Here is a 22,940-nt window from a genome sequence, read left to right on the forward strand (position 1 = left end):
GTATTAGCAACGCGTACGAATATGAAGTTTCTGTGTATATGGGACATAAGTGAAAAAGCCTTTCATAGTTTGAAGATAATAATATTTAAATACATGAGTTGGTATATACCTACATATAATTATAGAGTCAATGTGAAAATATTACAAGGTCAGTAATATATTTTTTAATGATTATTTGGACGTGTATGTAAGTGAATCACTAGATGTTTATAGTAAGAATGTAAAATTATTACCTCTAACATGTTCAGTCTGTTAGCGTCACATAAGTTTCTGCAGCCGATTTCCGTGCCCATGTACCACCCGTTGAAGGCGTTTGCCGTGAACTCGATTCCACCACAGTCGAATCTCATATTGGCCACAGCAGGCAGGGCGTACCATCTCAACTTCAGGTCTTCGAACCATTCAAACCTATAACAAAATATAGTGATATTACTGATGTGTAGTAAACTTGCATGGCATTAATTTGATACAGGCAGCTTAGCATAAAAATGTAGACACACCGGATAAAAGCACCAATTATTTTCTACGGGCTACTGCGGTATAACTCTCAATTTTATCACCTCCTCTTGAAATCTTGAAATACCTATAGTAAAAATATCTTGGCTTGTAGTCACGGTTTTGAAATGTCAATATACATTTTCAGTTTTCAGGGCCAGAGAATATATATATATAGTTTTTAAATGGATCAGATAATCTATTTATTCTCAAAATGACATTTTACTGGTGTTTTTGTATACCGTTTAGAAAATATTCACCAATGTTTTGTTTTGAAAACTAAACTCATACTAAATACATACATACGTATTAAATACACATTAAAAGACAAATGTTTTTTATATGGATAATTATAATAATGGTAATTACTATATTCAAAATTTGGTTTATACTTTTAATACTAATATTTTGATATTTTTATCTCAGTGCAGACCTGTAAAAGAAATTTCAGACTAAGACGTGTAAAATTGCTACAACTAAAATTACTGTAATTATAAGCGACCTGCAAATAATTTTATTATTAGCTTCAGTGCCATCTTGCAGTTTTACTTTCACATTTTTTCATAAAAGGTTTTGTTCAATATTTTTATTTTTTATCTATAAAATTGTAAACTATTGACAGTTTTAGATATATATTATTAAATAGCTAAAGTAGCAAAATAATTATTTAAATAGTTTAATTAATATACACACAAATATTATATTATTAACGCAAATAATTACCTTATGCGATATTAAAATAAAGCCGTTGTTTGGCGTCTAAATAAAACCGAGATTGTTTTTTTTTAAATTCTATATCAAAACCAAATGATGCGATTAAAGAATGGGAAATCAAAATGTAAAATATGTTTCTGCATCACAAAAGCCACAATATTGGAATCCATCTAAGCGGTATATATCCTTTGTGAAGAATATGATATCCTCCTTTGACTTTTGGAATATCTTGAAAGTTTCCTTCTGAAACGTAATTCATAGGTCAGGCTTTCAAAGTTACTGCCTCCATTGTGATATAAAAGAAATGATTTTACTTGTTGATACTTATGGAAAAATGTCATATTTTATAGTACGATTATGATACATCAATGCTAAATTATGATTATTTGACAAAATACCCACGCACCGCTTTTTTGCAGATTAAAATAAAATTAGTTTCATTTATAATTATAGTAAATAATTATGTGTTGAATCATCGCAAGCTATCGCAGTGTTATATAAAATATACATACCACTTGTTATACTGACAATAAAAAAATAAAGTCATAAAAGTCATAAAAGTCAAAAATAAATTCAGTGCTTCTAATGAAAAAAATCCCTTCATAATTTAAAAGTTTTTTATTTATTTTCTCTTTGCGATTTATATTTATTCTATACTATGTATCAGTGGCGAAGGGTGGAGGTAGGCTGTTAAGATTCGCTATAAATAGTGCACACTAAACTTTGTTAGTCATATGTATTTGTTTTTATTGAACTAAGACTACAATTTACAGATGGTATTAGTTAGTTTTTAAAAATCAATTAAGCCCTGCCTAAACGAAACCATAATAGATGTGGTCTAATTTGGGCAATACGACAAAATTGTGTACAATTTTTCATTCATAGTTATTTGTTTTCGTTGGATTAAAACTACATATTACACATATTTTTGGTTCATTTTTTTGATTCATTAAGCCCTGCGTAAACCAAACTATAATAAATAAAAAATATTATTCTATCTATAAAATACTCAAAGTTATGTATGATTTAATTGCATAATTTTAGATATTTTATAGATAGACATGTATTTTTTCACTAATATCTATTATGGCTTGGTTTCTCAGGGTTTAATTGAATTTTAAAATCTAATCTACACTATCTGTAAATTGTAGTCTTATTTCAATGAAAACAAATATGTATGTCTGAAAAAGTTCAATGTGCACTATTTATGGCGGATCTTAACAGCCTACCTCCACCCTTCGCCACTGCTATGTATAAACGGTATAATATCTACTATTATAAAATTGTAAATTCATTAACAACAGATTACTATCGGATTAGATTTAGGAACCTTTGCACGGCTGTGCGTCAATGCTTTACATACTCTTCAGATAAGGTAGCAACGCTACTGGTAATGGCACATTATGTTAAATTTAATCGACACTGATACAATGCGCAAAGACAAGCTCTCATCTAGAATAATGGCATAATTACAAAGTATTTATATTTAAAATATATCTTAATCGTTTCTATTGATTAAAAGAGAAAAGGTTATTTTAAAGCCTCACCATGTTCTAACAATTTGGTTCCTTTACAAGGTTCCTGTTTTTCATATATAATTTTGGTTGAAATTCACTGCATATTAAACACATTTCAAAGTAATCATGATTTATTATTATTTATTTGAGATGAAGCCCTTCGAATTAAAACACTATCTTTGATGAGCACTATAATATAATATGTTTGACCCTGGCCTTAATTGAAATTTAAAAAGTGAAAATACATTTAATAAATCTCTGCTTGTACATAATTACTTATTATGATAATTTTTAGTTTACCAAAGCAGTGTAAAATAAATCTTTAAATTGTATACGATGCATATTATAGATAGGCAATATTTATATCAGTATACATTAGTTGGCTAGTGGAAAATGCTATAAAAATTTAGAATTTATTCACAGAATAATTAGATAATATCTAATTAATCTTAATAATGTTTACATATTATGTAAACATTATTAAATAAATATATCTAATATGACGGTGCATTCTTTGTCAGTTCGGTATTCGATGATGATGATCAAAATTACTGCTGATAACTTATAAACCAGTGAAGTAATATGCACTATAACAAATAGTCATCTAAACTGGGCAGCTTTTAGGTGGGGAAGAAAAGAGTGAAGCTTTTTAAAGCTATCCCAAAGCTATCTGTTCGACACGTGCTTACTTTATATGACCGCCAGTGGAATTATTATGCATGCATTTCAAAAGTATCACGTACATGTACACGCAAAAGCACTCCCATACAACGTGTGCTTAGTTTGCATACGATATCCTGAATGCTAAGTCTTCAACTTTTTGCTTGTCGTTTAGAGTTTGTAGTGTAGTGAGTGGCTTTGAACAGGTTATGCTGTTTCTATTCATATTTGCTCACAAAGCGTGTTATGTGAATTTGCTGTGACGGTTTTACTTCAAAGAAATTAAGGTTCTAATGACTCAGATCTCATAGGCCACTGTGGTTATATTACAAGAGCTAACTGCAATAGCTGTGGCTTAAAATTAGCGCAAACTATTTTTATAGTATAGTAATATAGTGATAATAATTGACAGTTTTATCTAGTGACAATTTACCTAATAGTGTATTTACTATGAATATATTCCTTTGGAACATTATGAAAATTATTTTTGAAACAGGTAATATTTTACTAAATTATATTAAAAATATGTAATGTTCATTTTATCAAAAAGCGCAGTGGTTAAGATGGCAGTGAAGTATTGGTAATTTTAAATAACTAACATGATTATTATAATTCGTTACAAGTTATAAGAGAGAATATCTAAATTTGCTTAGAGAGAATATAGCTTTACTATAATTAAACTCCAGTTAAATTAGCATCTAACATAATATTTTAGGAGTGTTCACTAGTTACGAAATGATCCTTAATATGCTTCCAACGAAAATGCACAACTATAAGAATACAGACAATTATTATTATATTTTATCAAACATCCTTTTCGTGTTGGGACAGTTTTGATTATAATGATTTATCTTTCGAGGGCAAGCATAGAGTTTTCAATGATGTTTTTGAAATTTTACTATACAGCATTATATTAATCTAAGAAATGGAAAATAATGGCATATAAACACTTTGGCGGACTTTTTTAGACTACATAATTACTATGATATTTTAATTTTTGTATATAGGGAAATAAAATTACCACCAATTAAATAAATTATTGATGGGTTTTCTTTTTTCATTATATTTTATTTTATTAATTTGCTGTCCAAAATCAGTATCTATCTAGAAACTATTTGCTTATGTTTCCTACATAGAAGGTTTTTAAAACTTTATAATGAATTTCTACTAAATTCTTTTATTGTTTTAATTGTCAATTCATGGTGAAAACGCATTGTATTATTACTTTTAATTTAATAAAACGCATTTTTTTCTAATACTTTTTCCAGTTTTATTAATTATATCAGGACCGGTTACGTTTGCCTCACAGGGACATTAATTATTTCAACTCATTTCTACTACGCAAACTTTAGTTTAATTAATTGGTGTTATCATTATAACTAGTTTCATCTTTAATCATACAAAAACTGATTAATTTCTCTAAACTATGCATGTAGATAACAGATTCACTTATGCATAATATATAACATTTTCAAATGCAATTGTAGATCAAATAAAATCATGTGATGTATTATAATTAAATGAGTTATAGGAACACATTATAGGTGTTTTCAAGGAATGAATAAAACTTCTTTAATCGTACCTCAGAGTTGAAGCGAGTTGGAAAAGTACTAAAGTTCTTGAACTGTCCACACTATGTTCTTCATTCTCATTTAAAGTTAGATGCGGGTCACAGATCAACAATTAAAAAGAGCCTTACGGACACGAAGAGGTCAAATAGTTACAGATTGGGTCAAACTGTCTGAATGAAGGAACCTAGATATAATAAATTAGAAACAATACGATATGTACGTATGTTAATTATAAAATCTAAAATTATACAAGATATTATTACATCGAACACGTTTCAAATAACCACTATTTTTTAATATTTCAAAAATTATTACCATCAATTTTTTTTGTAGTTTTATTACAATTTTATTCTTCGGCACTACTCAATAAAATTGTATCGAATTTTCCGTTTTATACCTCAAAACCTGCTAGATCAAATTGATGAAAATTGCACAAGTTGTAAATCAATTTATTTAAAAAAAAAAATATTCGGGTGCTCCAAACATGGATTCCCATATAACCTCCATCACATATTCCGTTTGTTCTCTTATGACAGAAAAACTATAGGACCAATATTGATGCAACATGCACAGATTATTAAATATTATGTACTGGCATTGTACCATCGCGTTTGACTATTGCAAGTTTTCAATGGTAGGTAACAAGAGGGAATGCAGTGCTGAATGCTGAAGTGGGGGTGGGGGGGGGGAACCGCACGCCAGCTTATAGAAGACAGACTCTACATTGTTCGCACCGACCAACTGCAGTGTCATCTTCTTGTACTCTAAACATGAGGTCCCCACATAGTACTCAATCTATAAAATAGTTCATTTGGTCATGGCTCAAAACTACTGGATCAACAAACTAATAAAATTTCTTCAATCGCCAAAATTGATGAAACTTTCACAGCTGATAGAGTACTTAGTCACCAATTTAGTAGATAAGTGCGAAAAATACTGAAGTTACAAGATAAAACTTATCAAAAATAACGCAAAAATAGCAGCGGTGAAAAGGTGACGTGAGGTATGGGTAGAGAGGGCGCACCTATATCAAAAAGTTGTTGAATAACGTACGAAAAGTTTATGACGAGCAGGTAAAGTTGTAAAATACCCATGGTGGGGTGAGGTGTGGTAGAAGGGTGCACGACTGCTATTTATATTGTCATAATAATTAAACTACAATTTACATAATTATTTATTAATATCAGGTAAAGTCAATAATTATCATTGGAAAAATATATATTTTTATGATTTAACAATATAAACTTGATTATTTTCAACTTTATGGGTCCCCCCAGCGTTGGTAATGATCATTTTGATGAAAGTATCTCAGTCTTGCGATATGTGGAACAACGTAATTGTATTGTGTAATCCATAATATATATTATATATAGTTAATTACATTATGAAATTATCATATATATATATATATTGCAACACCGTGTATATATTATTTTTTTGTATGAAAATAATTTTAAATGAATGTACCTATCTACATTGAAAAATACATATCATTATAATATTATTATTCACAAACAAAACATCAGGAAATATTAACAGAATAGAGTGCCTAAAAAATAATCAAATTCCGACAATAAAATATTCGTAATTTGTAAACCACAATATTACAGATTTACTACATAAAGTTAGTATTTCTAAGCCGCACTATGAAAAGGTTGATTCAGTGATCACAGAAGGAAACAATATGGTATTAACGTGCGGTAATTTATATGATTAAAATTATATGTTGATAATTATTATTATAGTATTTGTTGATATCTAAAGTAATATTTTAATCAATATAGATAATAATAACAACATTCATTACGATGTAGCGTTTATATAAATTGAATATAAATTCTGCGTGGTTAATTAAAATTAGTAGTTATGATTCTATCTTTCAGTATTTTAATATAAAAAAACGTCCCAAAACATTTTCGAGGGCATCGGTGTCATTCCAGTTGGTGGGATTCTTAGAAATAAAAAATCTTGATTGAAATGAATGCCAAACGGGAATTTTTGTTAATAGAATACATAAAATCAATATTGTTTTTGACTGAGTACCTAATTTGTATTACTTATTGTCATCACATTTTATAATGCAATAAAAATATAACTGAAAATCTCGGTTAAATAATCAATTTTATTAAAAACATAAACAACAGCAAATATTTTTTACCAAGTGTTTATTGAATAAAAAAGAATTGACCTCGAGATAATAGTATAATAAACCATCAAGAATAATGCATGTATTATGGTAAATACTGTTCCAAAAATGTTGATTTTTTTTCAAAAATAAGGTCAATTGCAAACTACATTATAAAGTTTACCGAATCCATTTTCATAATATTAGATGATAATTAAATAATTAAATACAATGATAAGCAATATTTTTTTAAATGTTAAAACTACTAATATCTCATTTTACAAACTGTGAGTTTATTTTCAATTTCATAACGACGAACTGTACAATGCTACTGTCTTTTAGAATTAAATTAATAGCCCGTTTATTATCACATGGATTTACTGGCGGAAGTAGGTACGAATTAGCGATAAAATTCAAATTTAAACCAGTTTTCGAATTTTCATGCGATCGTTGAAACTTTACGTATGCGCATGCGCATGCGTAGTAAAATGATAGTGGCGAACCTGCCGGAAAAAAACCAAACTACACCGCGCAAAGCATTTCAATGTAAGAATACCAGTTTTAACAACCTGTCAAATAGCACTATACAATGATGACAACATCACGTCTCGCGTACACTTGAAAAATGAGATTGTCGAGACAGTCAGCATGTTTTCGCGAAAACAGTTATTATTGCGATAAATTAATGTACAGAGTATTGGTGTCAGTAAATCCATGCACGCATATAAGCGCTATAATACATTATTGATAGGGTAACATGAAACAGGTCATCATAATAAAAATTACATTGACCCTACAAATTTTATGGATTGTATGGGACCTTAGCTCCTAAACATAAACAAAATTCTTAATTTTCAGATTAATTTTTACGGCACTTAATAAATACTGGGATCTATTTTCCCATTTTTGTCACGACGCAAGCTTTTTTTAACAATAAAAAATATTAATTAGCATTTATATTATCAATCGTGAACTATTTATTATACATCTCCATAATATGCTTGGTAACCATCTCAAGCTAGCACCATATAACAGTGCTGTCAATAAATGTCACTCGCATCCCACAGAGTGGAAAATTGGGCACTTTATTCGGCGCGTTGAGGAAAATTGTGAGGGCGGTCGACCCGTGGGAATCATTGCATACAGTTTGGAAAGCGCTTTGGTTGCATTATTTTCATGTCGACACGTTTCGGTGCATTTTGACAATGACTGTACACGTGCAGCACAATTTTAGAAACGTGAACGATGCCTTTTATAGTACATAATATATCGTATTAAAAGTTTACGTATACAATCATTCATAGTAGACGGGTTTACGGCAACTATCCATCCATTTCTTGATTTTTTTACACTTAGGGCGTATGCATGAAATCTCAAACTACATTGAAGGTAATTAGTGATTAAACGACACAATACGAAAGCTATAATACAAATGTAAACGTCACTATATGCGTACAGACCTGCGCGTGAGAAAATTTAAATAGCTGCCACCTGTCGTCGCTTTGAGCCAAGTCTTCTTTGGCCATATCCGCCCCTTAACTGGAGAATATGGACACCACGCGGTGCCTCCAAGAATCCCTGTCGCTCGCCAGTCTTCTAGCTTCATTACAGGTCAAACCAGCATCCCGTAGTTTCACCGTATACACTCTGTAGATTGTATTTAGCGGCCTTCCTTGGTGGAATTGCTATTGCCTCGAAGAACAGGCAAGCCAGGCTGAAGTTCTCTTCTGGCATCCGCAGCACGTGGCCGAGCCAGGTCCAACGTCGCCTCTTCACTTTCAGCGTGATGAGAGGCTGCTTGGTGCGTTCTCTTATCTTCTCGTTGCTCCTAAAGTCACACCACCGCACACCCAGTATTCGTCGCAAACATCTGTTTTCGAAGCTCAGTATACGGTTGCTCTGAGCCTTCGTAAGGTGCCATGATTCGCTACCGTAAAGCAGCACCGTCAGAATGCAAGCGTCGAATAGGCGGCATTTGGTTTTGACCGAGTACAGTCGTGAGTCCCAGACATTCCACATCGAGTTGAATGTTGCTTCAGCCATTCCCATTCGGATAGCGAGCTCTTTCTGCAAAATGCCATCTCCCGTGATGTGTACCCTCAGGTACTTGAAGCTGTCGACGCTCTCGATGTTTTGTCCGTCGCTAATCAAAGGGAAATCTGGATCAGGACAGGCCATCTGAGCCAAGTAACAGCAGCATAATATTATACGTGAATAGTAGTTGGAAAAAATGAATTCAATTTCATTTTTTAGTTTGTTATAATCATCATTACTACAATATATATGTAAAATCATCAATTTTGTAGATTCTGCAGAGCATTTACGTACTTTCAAAAAAGTAATCGTGTCGTTTACAAAACACATACATCATAACACGTACATTGAAACGCAGTATTTCCCATGGATAAGATGGGTTTACGTGACATTACGATAAAATATCTACAACCCCAAAGTTAATGCTTTATCTGGCGTTAAGATATGTATTATGCACTTGGATGAATTGGAAGTATTCTGCGTTCTTTCAAAATGTCACCAAACTCTAATAAACAAGGTGATATTATTTAGATTATCATAGGCTGATTGATATAAATAATAATATTATAATATAGAGATCATTGTAGATACCTTATTGAAGAGAATTGTCCAAGTCAATTCCGCGTCAGCTATCTCATAACAGAGGTGAAGTTAGCTGCGAGAAGCGAAACTGTCAACCACTTACTTAATAAATATTTATTGGGAATACTTTGTCCGATATTAAATTTTATTCTACTATAAAAACACTGAAAAGTAGTAAAGCATTATTTATAGTTAATATTTACCATTCATTCATAATTATTATTATCCAATTTATACTGTGCAGTCCGGACACCAATTTCACACTTCTTGACAATTAATTTTATTAAATTATTACAAGGGAATAAATATTTAAAAAATTGGTCATAATACTGACGCGTGACGCTCCAAATTGGCATTATTTAGATTGCATGTAATTTGATGTTCTATGCAAGCTCCTATGGCTCTTTTAAAACATTATTGACCGTTTACTTGTAGTAATTATTCACCAGATTTATACTTTTCAAAAAGTATTATACTTTCATATACCACCTACACTTCACTACCTACAAGTCTTGGCTTTGTAATAAGACTTTTCCCGCGTTTTTAAAAGTGATAAAATGGCAGGTACTAAAATAATCTGCAGTCGTTTTTATGAACTAAACTTTTACAGTTGCAAGTCTTTCTGTATATCCCGGTGCGTAATTAAAATCCTTGTACTTATATTTTACAGCTCGATTTTTTTTTTATTTTCTTTATAACGCTACAGTTAAAAATTTCCTTCCCTTTTGAGAACTATTTAAAATGAACAGACAAAGATATCTCGACGCTTATGCGAGATTTTTTTTACCTCGGTAGAAAAAAATGTTTTATTTGGCATTCAGGTATTAGCATAATTTTTACAAAGCGCTCAAAAGAAGGCGAAAAGATACATTTTGCATTTGTACATTTTTGAAAATAGGATCACTTCAACTTAGAATTCTCCATTCATGTTCTTTAATAATCGTACAAGAAAATGTTTTGAATTATGTAACACATATAATTATTGTACCTACATAATTATACAGATTTGCTACTAAATATTGCTTTTTCACTATATAAATATTGCTGTCTTAATTATATGATTAATAGTATGTAAATAAAAATTAATATGTGTGCAGTTTTTTTAATTACAAAAACATATATTAATTTTAAAAAAATGTCTTTAATTTGTATGACACTCATTTTTTTAAATTTTTGCATTATGTCTGATTAATATTTAGATTGGTGGGAGATATATAATAATAATAATAATAATGAATACGACAGTATTAAAAATATTATCCATTGGTTACGGATTAGATCCTGTGGCAGGTAAAAATGCATATTGATTTTTGAATGTGTATTTGATTGAATGTAAGAGCCCAATGGATGTGACAAATGGCTAACAACCAGTCTTTGTCAATCAATCAATCAATCAATCAGTCTTTGTCAATCAATCAATCAAAAGTACATCAATAATGTCGAACAGAGTACAGGTAGTTTTTACGACAAATAAATGTCACTTGCTCAACTTATTATGTCCATACTCTGGGACCAAATACACATTAAAAAATAATGTGTGCATTTTTCAGAAACACTATTCAAACCCGGGACTCACAATATTATAAACCGACACGTTACCGTTTGGTCATCATGCATTATAATTAGTGATATATAATTATCATAATATTATTGATTTTGAAGTTTTTCTGTTAATACTACAACTATATTTTGATTATTTATATTTACATGCGGTTCAAGCTATAAACTACTGATCCTCGGAAACTTGGAACTCATTATCGTATCGGGAAACAGTTGTTACATTAAATTAATAACCCAAATAAAAAAATGTTATTTTAAAAACCATTATTACAGAGTTCTACCACTAGGTAATAAAGTTCAAATACCAGTTTAATTATTTATAATAATTATTATTTACAGTAGAAATATAACGCGATGTTTCTAGACATATATTATTATTCTTGTAACGTTGCGTATATCAAAATATCTTTTGCTATGGAAAATTTAAGGTGACGCATCAGTGAAACGCCAAATAATTTTCAACTGTACGGGCGACGAAATTTTGGACTCGCTGCCATTCACTGAGAGAATGTTGACCCAGGAACACGTCACTTTGCTGCGTGATGGCGACGGGTCAATTAATTCTAAAATCGTGTAAAGATGACTAAAAACGTTACCCATTTACTTTAAAAAGAAAACATGTCAATGAATATATTATTATTGTTACTAATAGAACAATAAACAGAACATAAAATGGACGTATGTTGGATTTATATGACAATTAATATTTCGTTTGACAGGCGTCATTTTCACCCGCCACCCGCAATCCGCGCATCGCCTAGCGACGATCTTTTTAGACCGTGCCTCAACTAATGCATGGCCTTAAAGGCAAGCTTGTTATAAGATAGACATAAGTTAATTATTTATTTTACGGGTTACGCAAATTCACCAGTAGAGTTATATTTACTTTTTAACTATATGCAGCTCATTTGAATTTAATAAAGTTTCACGAATAAATATCAAGCCGTGAATCGACTGCTAATAAAATTGGAAGTAGGTAATTAAGTAAGAGAAATGCGATACTTAGCTCACAGAGAAATGATAATATGTTTCCTACATTGTGAACTTTGTAATTTACCCGTTTTAAGAAACTCCGTTCATTTTGTTCAAGCTTTCTTGTAATGTAATGTATATATATATATATATATATATGAAAGACTGCAAAAGAAGTGTCTATAAGTATGACCTTTAAAATTGTGCTGAGCAACTTCGAACACCTCTCAGATTTTCTCTAAAATATCTACCACCGCAATGTTTTGACAATGCCTTTTACATGAGTTGGCTAATTTTCAATTCCTCGTAATGGAAACAAAAGATGCAGAGAACAAATAAAATTACTCACAGATAAGTAGATTCTTATTTATTGTTTACAAATATACAATAATATTATTGTCAACTGAGACAATATGACATAATATTATACCGTTATTGTTAAAGCGATTGATAGCCTAAGGCAATGAATTAATTAATCCGTTATACATAATAATATGTGATAATTTATGATAAAAGAAAATTTTGTAATAATAAATAATTATGCAGTTTTACTAAGTTTTATGAATTCTTTCGTTTGATAAAGCCGCGTTGACACGGTCCAAGTACGATCCAAGTACACTTGGACCCAGTGCCATCCAAGTGCACTCTTATGAGAGATCTTCATACTAATTATTCCTATCCAACTTACTACTCATCCAAGTTAACTTGGATAGGAATAATTAGTATGACGCTGTCACTCGGATGGCACTCGATCCAAGTGTACTTGGATCGTACTTGGACCGTGTCAACGCGGCTTAAATCTAAATTATTGAAATAGTATTAGTATGTAGTACCTATTATAAAACTCTCTACTTAGTATTTTTCTCAGTTTACAGGAAGAGAATAAAGTTTCAAACTCTTCTAATGAAAAATAAAATAAGTAAATAAGTTTTACACTTACAATAAATTGACAAATTAACGCAGATATATACATACGAGTAAAGTTAGACTTACATAATGCCATGACATAGGTAATATTTGAAATAAATAAAAGTACAGATTATTAATTTGGTGACTCCATTATGTATGACTGAATAGGTACTAACTTGTTAATTTTATATATATTTAAGCTTGGCATTATATTATATCATTTACGTGTTAAATTCTTAAAATAATATGGCAAATACAATCTAAGTACACAGTAGGCTAGTCATAGAAATTATTGCTGATATACTTAAGCTACGGTGACCATAAGTTCTTTATTATTATTATTTAAGAACCGTCCTTTTTCTAACCTCCCCCCCCCCTCCCGCATTGGTCCTATTTTTGTTTAAGCAGTAAATATTAGTAAAATTAACACTTAAAAGAGACAAACACTACAAATCGATATCTTAACAGGTTTAACAACTACATCAATATAATTTTTGTAATTTACATATAAGTTTTGATACATTATAATTGTGCAAAAAGCATACCAGTATTTAATGGTTTTCTCGGATTGTATGTTAGCATAATATATTGCATTTTCACTGTATTTTATACGGTGAAACCTTTGAATATACACATTGCATTTAATCGATTTTTCGACAAAATATGTTTTTTTGGTCAAATTGTATAGTTGGCTAGGTATAACATTTAATATTTATTGTTAACTAGGTATTAGTCACTTTGTGTAAATAGATTGAATTTACATAAATAGGTGGAATTTAACGTAATTTTTCATTACTATATCCTTGTCATTTTATTTTTAAAGTAGTCAACCCAACGCCTTTAAATGTCTAAAATATAATATGCACAATCTACGTTTTTTCCTGTTAACATTTTATAATTTACCTTTTATTTTTTCAAAAAAATATGGTCAATGTACTTTTAGCTAATGAATAATATCATTGTGTTACTTACGTTGGATGAGTAAAGTGAATCTCTATAACTAAGTCACTGGGTATCTCGAAGTAATCAGGATCCTTTCCATTCGCCGACAACACCAGGGGTAATATATCCCAAGGAGTTTTTGCCGGCTTCCAACCAAGTTTCATGCACAACTGTGGGAAAAAGAAAGCTACTTTTCAGTTGACTGACATACTTGTTGATTTACTTATCATGATTGTTATAAAACATCATAAAGCAAATTTAATGTTAGATAGAAATAAAATAATTGTTTTACAAAGCTAAAATTGTCAGTAATATTAATCTTTTTCAGCAATATAACAGGCCATGGAACAGTATGTAATAATATAAATGAAATAATCACAAACACACAAATTTTCTTTGATTGATTGATGAAAGTTTGATAAAATCACACAAATATACTATGATTTCACCGGGAATCAAACCCGAAATATCCGAATGAATGGTCAGCGCTTTACGCACTCTACGAGAGCCGGACACGTACTAATCCGTGATGAATAACAATGATTATAGCCAAACCTAAAACCTATGTAACGCATTTATAATACCTATATACTGGTGGCTTGTTGGAAGAATTCAGAATCGCCCTAATATAGATGCTATGCTTAAGTATACAAAAGTACCTACCACAGTACATATAGGTATACTATGTTCTCAGTATATGCAGAAGTACTATCTTGAGTATTGATTGTAGTCACTTGAGTTTTCTTTAGTTTTCCTTATTTAATAAATTTTATTTTTTCACAAATTGTTGAGATTCTCCCTTGATAGCCTTTCATTAAAGCTATCAAAAAATCGAAATATATTCAATATTTTTTGCATAATTACAAATAGGTACAATACAAAATTGTATTTATACATTAAAAAAAACACGATACTATATTTTTACAATAGTTTAACCATATTACCTACTGAAATGTCATAGTATTATTATTATTTGGTTGGAGAAGGTTAGATTATTTTGATTTTTAATAGCTCATACGTTCTGATGAATATATTAACACATTTATTATGTAATGTTAATGCGGCAATTTATGTACTTGCAGTTAAAGCCAATAATATAAATAACATGTTATTATCAGGTGTTATTACCTCAGTAAACTCCACGTGCATTGGGTCACCGGTAATTGTACCGTCGGCGTTTTTATAACCAGCATAACTGACCAACTGACCGTTCCAAATTCTATAGTCGTGACTGTCATCCGTGCGCTGTGGAAAGACCGTCATTGCAGACCTGTTAAAAGAATTCAATTAAATATTACTTTATGTATAAGTAGCAATATGTAATATGACCGAATGCATAGTAGTCGTTACGTAAATAAGTGGGCTTATATATATTATATATATAGCGGACCCATAATGAATCAAATAATTAGCTTCCTTTGCAGCAAAATTGAAACGAAAGTAACAGCAATCATATTATAATTGAGTCGTATAGAATCATATATGTAGAACTGTGCACTATTCATCGTTTCGAGAAAATGAAGAAAAACGCTTTGTTGGATTTTCGAGTTTTATAAAAGCATAAAATATTTTTCTACTTTTAGAAATTAGAAATACTCAACAGAATTTACGTATGTCAGAATTCTGATTGTTGTAAATAATTAAATATACATGTTTTAAAAGTGAAGAGTGCTACATTTGATACTCACATAGTATACAGTTATGTCTTTGTTACCAAGGTTGTGTAACGTTCTGTATTTGATCCCAAACAATTGTGGATGACGTCACTAAGAAGTAGTTCAAATTTACCAGTGCAGTACATCATTATAATAAAAATAATGTATTTTTTTATTTATTGATTTCAATACTTTAATTTTAAATTGATAAAATATTGTGGGTATTAAAAAAATAACATGAAACCATAAACATACAGGGAGACAGAGATATTATTGTATGACATATTTTATAATAAAGAAAATAGGACATATTTTCCAATGTATTAGGTATTAAGAATAATAACGGAATAAAATCTATACTATAAGTTCATTTAGAATGTCATCTTGTATTTCACCTAAGTTCACGTCCCCCGAATCTCGTAAATTATTCCGGGACTTATTTTCATCAAATGTTTTTTTTATAGAATTGGAGAGTACCTAGGTAAAGTTTACCATTGTAGCCCATAATGCTTAGTTAATAATTTATTCAAAAACTTCTTTCACTTGGCAACCTTTTTGCAACTGTAAATGGACGAATCGTATCAATGTTATTATTTTTCTTGTATAATATTCTTTAGTTTTCCGTAGTCTGATCAATATAAATTCTCTACCTGGACTAAAACATTCCCCTAACGTTTTGAACGCTTCATATTTCTTTTGGACTCAGAAAACTTAATATGTCATCGATAAGAAAAAAGGAATGAAATAAGCAGTTCACAGAAAATAAATAAAAGATTTAAGAACACAAACAAAAAGTGAACAAAACAATCCAAATAATTATAGAAACTATTTTTGTTGGTGGAGAGGGGGGACATTGTTTTAATCTAGTTTTAATAATATAAATAAAATTTCATAAAAACAATTGTACTATAATCCACTTTATTTAATGAATCAGGAGCGGTTTATCCTTATAGGAAATTTTTCAACTGAGGTTTCATTCTTCCGAGGATGAAAAAGAATTAGCACTATGTTTTTGAAATAGTTGAAACTTGGATAAATAAAATAAAATAAAAATATTTAATAAGTAATATTTTCAAAACATTTGATGTAGGTACGCCTATGGATTTTACACGCACTGACCTGCCAACTTTGTCAATTTTTGCCTGTCATTTTTCAGGATTTCTGCTTCTCTTGCGACCTTTGTTTATTATTACTGGTGTTGGTTGGTACTCCATGAGGGGACTAGCCATCAGTATTTATATGTTTTGGTAAAAAAAACCATAAAAAACTCAACTTTAAACACGGCATGTCAACAGTCACAACTGAACGATATGTATGAGCGGGCATATTGTGACGTCACTTAGGGCAACTCTGTGATTGGTCGAAACCGAACAGTTCTACTTGTGTTTCCAAAGACGTGAACAGTTCTAACTTTGATACCAAGTCCTATTTTCTTTCACGATTTTATACCACACAGATATGATTTTAATTCGAATATTATATTGCTAGTCATACATTATGATCCGAAGAATAATGTGGCATACTTAGTTCAATTTCGACATATATGCGACAGTTCTACTTTTGATACTATACGACTCAATTACGGTTTTTTAAACATACATCAATTTAAATATAGCTTTTAATGTCATTGAATTGTTTCGAACAACGCAATATGTAGCAATTGTCATGGCCATTATGACAGTACCAGTAATATTAAAAGTGTCTTTTTTATATTATACAGAATATTTAAACCAGATTAACAGTATTTTTTTTATTTTTAACTAAAAACCAGGGCTTAAAATGAACCGGAGTGCACCGGAGCGCCGTTCTTGTTCGTGAAATCGGTAAAATTATCGCTCCGTCTCGTCGATAAAATAATTTGACCGTCTGAGCTAGATATGCCATATAATAGAAAATTTCACAACACTCATTTTTATGAAATACACATAAAATATCATCAGAAAACTGTCGAGCGCTCCGGTTTGTAAACTTTTCCATTTCGAGCGCTGCTAAAAACCTACCCCTATATGATACATCAATGATGGTTCAACATGTATTAATCTGAGGCAAGAAGTGAAGATAGACCGTTCAGATTTTACATGAATTGTGCACTCTAAACTTTGTCAGCCATTCTTATTTGTTTTTATTGAACTGACAATACAAATTGCAGATGGTGCTGGTTGATCTTTCAAAATCCAATTAAATCCTGCCTAACCATACCATAACAGTTTAAGTACGCTATGGGAGTCAGTTTTTTTTAAAATTTATATTCTCTTCATAACCAAACCTTAATCGATAAAAATTATTCTTCTATCTATAAAATATCTAAAATTATAAATGGTTTAATGTGCATAGTTTTAGATATTTTACAGGTAAATTAATATTTTTTGACTACTTTAACTATGGCTTGGATTAGGCAGGGTTTAATTGAATTTTTAAACTAATAAACACTTTCTACACATTGTAGCCTTAGTTCAATGAAAAAATACGTTTGACTGACAAAGTGAAGCGTGCACTATTTATGTCGGACCTTAACAGCCAACCTCCATCCTTCCCCACTAATATTTCCAGTTTGTATAAAATAATCACCAATATAATATTGTTAATTCAATAAGATTAACAAGTACATATTCAATGTAAAACAATGTACATTTTCATAAAGATTTTTTCACAAATCAGTTTTAATAATGTTATGTTTATGTGAAAAAGGGTGCTAGGCGACAAAACTTGCATTGAATATTGGTACAAGTCGGTATAGGTACAGTGATATATTTAATAAAAATTAAAAGCGTTTAAAATCAGACTGTCAATTTTAGCCCCAACTGAAAAGGTTGCATTTTTAGAATTACCCAGTTTATATGACAGAATCAAATGTTTATAATTACCTTATATTACCCTTATTTGTACTGTATTTAATGTGGTTACAGAGCGCTTCGAACATTCCACTGGTTGTCGTGACGTAACGGCAGTCGAACACCTGTTGAAATTAAACACACGTTAAAAGTATGAAAGACACGTGCATATTTTTAAAGACATTATGGTTTATCATTATTTAATTTAACTTCACACGTGTAAAATCCATGATTGATTTTTTTATCACGATGTTTTTGTACTACATTTAAGGTTAAGGCATTCATAATTTACTTGATCTATTGGCCTTGTAATATAAAACTGATAGTTATTTAGACGTAGGTATATAAACAATGTTACATAATGTATATTTGAGATTTATCTTCAAAAATTTCAACAAGAAAATGATAATCTACCGATTTTTAATATTTTTGTAGCAACTCAAATCGTGTTAATAATGTTTTCAAAAAATATGTATTAGTATGGCAAGCACACTCGATAAAACTGAAATTTCTAAAGTCTAATACTTATATAATTATATACTATCCCTGGTGAGCAGTAAGGTATGGTATTCTTATATATTGCAGATCCGTCGATTAACACTTATATATAATTAGTAATATAGTATAGTGGGATAACTATCGACGGCCCAAACCGCCAGCAGGGAGCTTTGGCCCTCCACCTTTAAGTATTGTATTGTCACCCCATAAGCACCTATGTACTGAATTTAATGTCGCTGGTTATAGGAGAAATAGATGAAAAGGTTTTTGGGCGATAGTAAATAATATATCAAATTGAAAATATAACAAGACAGAGGTTCAAGTGCGCACGAAGTCTCATCGGGAATTTACGATAATTTTCTGCAGTCGTGATAATGTGTTTCATTAATGACGCGTTTTCGTCACACACCAGTCGGTTTTACTGTATCGGAAAAATTTTTGAACCACGTATACAAAAAGTTGCTCATCAAAAATACCTTCTAAATTATTTGAAAAATATATCGTCGGTTAGGTACACGGTGAAAATTTATAAGAGCTACTCAATAAATATTGTATTTATCACATGTGAAGATTATTTTACGACACATTTTCATTCAGAGAGCTAGATTGACCCAAGTATGAAACAGGTGTCGTAATATAATTTATAAAGATTATGTATAACAATGTAGTTATTTTAGTCTGGGCCATGGAAGTACATACAAATATTAGTAACATAGATAAAGCACATATCACAATTCAGAATATATTTTATATTAACGATGATAGAATATTAAATGATATATAGAAGATAAAAAGAAATAGTAATTAATCTTTATCTTCAATCACCTTCTTTTCTAAAGCTTCTTATTCATCAGTCATAGAAAATATTGTATTAAAATAATCATTTGACAAAACGTGTTAACTAAGTAATTTAGTATTTATTAATAAACTTTTTCGGTGAAACAACTAAGATTTTTTTGAATTCCAACAAAAATATTGTGCTTTCGAAAAATATGTCCCTTTAAAAAATACTGTCATAACGTTTTGTTCTGCGGATTAACCTTTAATCTGCCCTTCGCATAAAAGACTCCATCTACATTTTAGGGAAGAATTCACAAATGGTCGGCTCACTTTAATTTCGCAAAAATTACACAACCCTCTTGCTAAAGGGTGTAAGATTTTATTTTTGACATTCATTTTTTTTAATACACTGTGACGTCAGAAAAGGTGGCTGTAGTCTGCCAACACTGCTGAGTTGTAATTTATTCTTGAAATACAATAGCTCCTTCATTTTTGACTACCTAAGATTAAGCACGTACATTTTTAATTGTTGTTTTGTTAATTAATTAGAGAGATGATTCATAGTAGGAATAAAAGAAAGTTTTGTAATCTTCGCATATAAACAAATGTTTTGCAATTTTACGACTTACGGCCATGTAGATTTATCAGTAAAGTAAAAAATACATTTATTTTGTACATACTATCTTTGGAATTAATTTACAGTACAAATATTACAATTAATGAAACAGTGGCAATTTTAAACTGTTGAATAAAAAATGTGTAAAGATCATTATTTAAATAATGCTCGGCTTAAAAGTAAGTGTAGTATTATTAGGAACATTAAGAAGTTCCCATTTTAATACAATTTACAAATACTTTACATTGTACAGAGTTAAATAATTAATCAGTACGTCGGTATCTAGAAAAAAATAATATATTAATTAAAAAATAAATTCTTATTATTTAAGTAGGTATCGTTTCATTTTATAAAAATGCCGATGTTTTTTTTAATAATAAAAAATACGAAAAAAATATGAATTATTTGGAAATCTCTGATACTTTTAAGATAATTTATTAAATTACATTTTAATGGTAAAATATTCATACAATAATATGCAAGTATTTTTTATGTGTCGGTTTATATTTTTTTAGTTAAAAAAAATATTTTTGGATAGGCACAAGATTTATTAATTGAAACTCCTCAAAAGGTGAATTAGTAGTAATTTTTATACTCTATCTTATCTCGCAAGATGTTTGTAGTTGAACTACTATTTATAGCAATGCACTTCGCCATAATACGTTTAAAATGAATATCGTAGGCATGGTAATATTTTATTATTGGATAAACAATATATTATATTATTATTATGTTGTAACCCAAAATTCAATATTTACAAGAGATACAAAAACTATATAAAATATAATGTCTGATGGCCAGTGACGTGCGGTCCATAGATATTTTTGTGAAATTATATGGTAAATTTTACTTAACAATACTTTGTGTAATGGTTTTATAGTAATAATATTTTTAATTTTTACAATATCGCTGAGCTACCACTCTATAATACCAAACACTATATTACTTCATTACTAGATACACCTCCCGCCAGCCAAGACTAAAAATAATATGTTTCACAGAAGGTATAATATAAATGATGTATTTTTCAACAGCAGCTATACAAGAAAAAGTCACTGCACGTCATCGGTGATGACCTAGTTATTGATTTATTATTAATATATTAACAGTTGAAATACAAATGTAGATATTATATAGCATGTATTATATTGACATAAAAAATGCAAAATTTTACATTACATGACATCACCATGTCGGTTGTTAAGAGGATTATATGGGCCTTTACTGAGTGGAGGTTGTATTAACAAACGTTTGTGTTTTGGTTGAAATTGGTGATAGTCATCTGCTTGACCTATTAGGTTCAGACTCCAAACACACAACAAAATGTGAATTTGACAAACCCGGGATTTGAAACCAGGATACACGACATTATATTCCGACATGTTACCACTTAAATTATTTTATGGAATATGTTTTGTTTTTGTAAATGCGTATCTACTACGATAGCATTTGGCGACATTCATATAATGAAAATAACTTCATCAATTAGTGAAAATCTCATCGCATGTGATGCGATTGCTACGTAAAACATATTATAATAAATAATGCAACACAGAGTATTTAAACTTCGATAAAGCGACTCACGTTTGTGGCTTTGGTTAAGTTAAGTTCGGTGTTATATAATAAATGTATAACAATGTCACACTATTTCGATAAAAGACTCAAATTTTCAGAATTTTTGGAAAATAAAATGATGCACTTCGTCAAATAAGTTCTTCTATAAATTTTTTAATAAGAAATTCTAATCATTAGGTTTATTTATAAGGCGTCTTCAATTCATTTGAGAGTTCAATTAACATGTTTTTTTTATTAATTTCGTATTAACCTTGTTTAATACGTCTTTGATTAACGAGGTAACATTCAAGGTAAAATAATTGTATGGGTATAATTATATTTTCATTTAAATCAACTTTCAATGAGGAGAGAAATTTGATTCTGCATGAATAATTTATACATAATTTAAAAAGGTAGATTGTCTTTATTTTATTAAAGAGTAATACATTAGTATGTACCTATAGAACGATAAATAATTTCAAATTTAAAATGTTTTATCATAAACATGTGAGAGAAAAACAGAAATTAAGATAAGTTAACGCGATAAAAAAAACTCATTTATAAAGCATATTTGATAGGCTAAACAAAACCTTTAGCGATTTATTGTAAAAAGTTTTTTAATGCAATTTATCAGTTAGCCTTATGTCATCATTATCAAGTGTTATTAATCTACTAAAGCAGAAGTCTACCATCCTTTTTTGTTTTCTCACACCATTGTGCCATTATAAATTTGTATATGATAACGGAGATAATCTGTATACACATTACAAAAAAATAAAACCAGCTACCAAATAGCGGGAATCTTTTCTATGGTTTATTATTTTTCATTCGTTTTTGTATTCAGCTAATATAGGTGACCATCAGTTTTGTGATTTTTAGATGGTAAATTTCGACATGATTATATAGTTGGTGGCCGACATCTGAT

The 22,940-nt window shown here is 30.0% G+C and overlaps 1 protein-coding gene across 2 annotated transcripts in view; it reads right to left on the reverse strand.

Annotated features, from left to right (window-relative positions):
- Nos (Nitric oxide synthase) overlaps window positions 1-22,940 on the reverse strand; it is a 294,071-nt gene that overhangs the window by 91,768 nt on the left and 179,363 nt on the right. For both annotated transcript variants that reach the window (XM_085958109.1, XM_085958108.1), the window contains exons 5-8: window positions 18,601-18,692; window positions 15,210-15,351; window positions 14,112-14,251; window positions 234-408 (exon numbers count right to left, since the gene is read on the reverse strand). In XM_085958109.1, coding sequence (XP_085814235.1) covers window positions 234-408; window positions 14,112-14,251; window positions 15,210-15,351; window positions 18,601-18,692 — 549 coding nt within the window. The remainder of the gene's footprint in view (window positions 1-233; window positions 409-14,111; window positions 14,252-15,209; window positions 15,352-18,600; window positions 18,693-22,940) is intronic.

The sequence above is a fragment of the Rhyacophila brunnea genome, unplaced genomic scaffold (assembly GCF_057557595.1).
Source record: "Rhyacophila brunnea isolate RB1 unplaced genomic scaffold, BYU_Rbru_1.0 scaffold_7, whole genome shotgun sequence".
Taxonomy (NCBI): domain Eukaryota; kingdom Metazoa; phylum Arthropoda; class Insecta; order Trichoptera; family Rhyacophilidae; genus Rhyacophila; species Rhyacophila brunnea.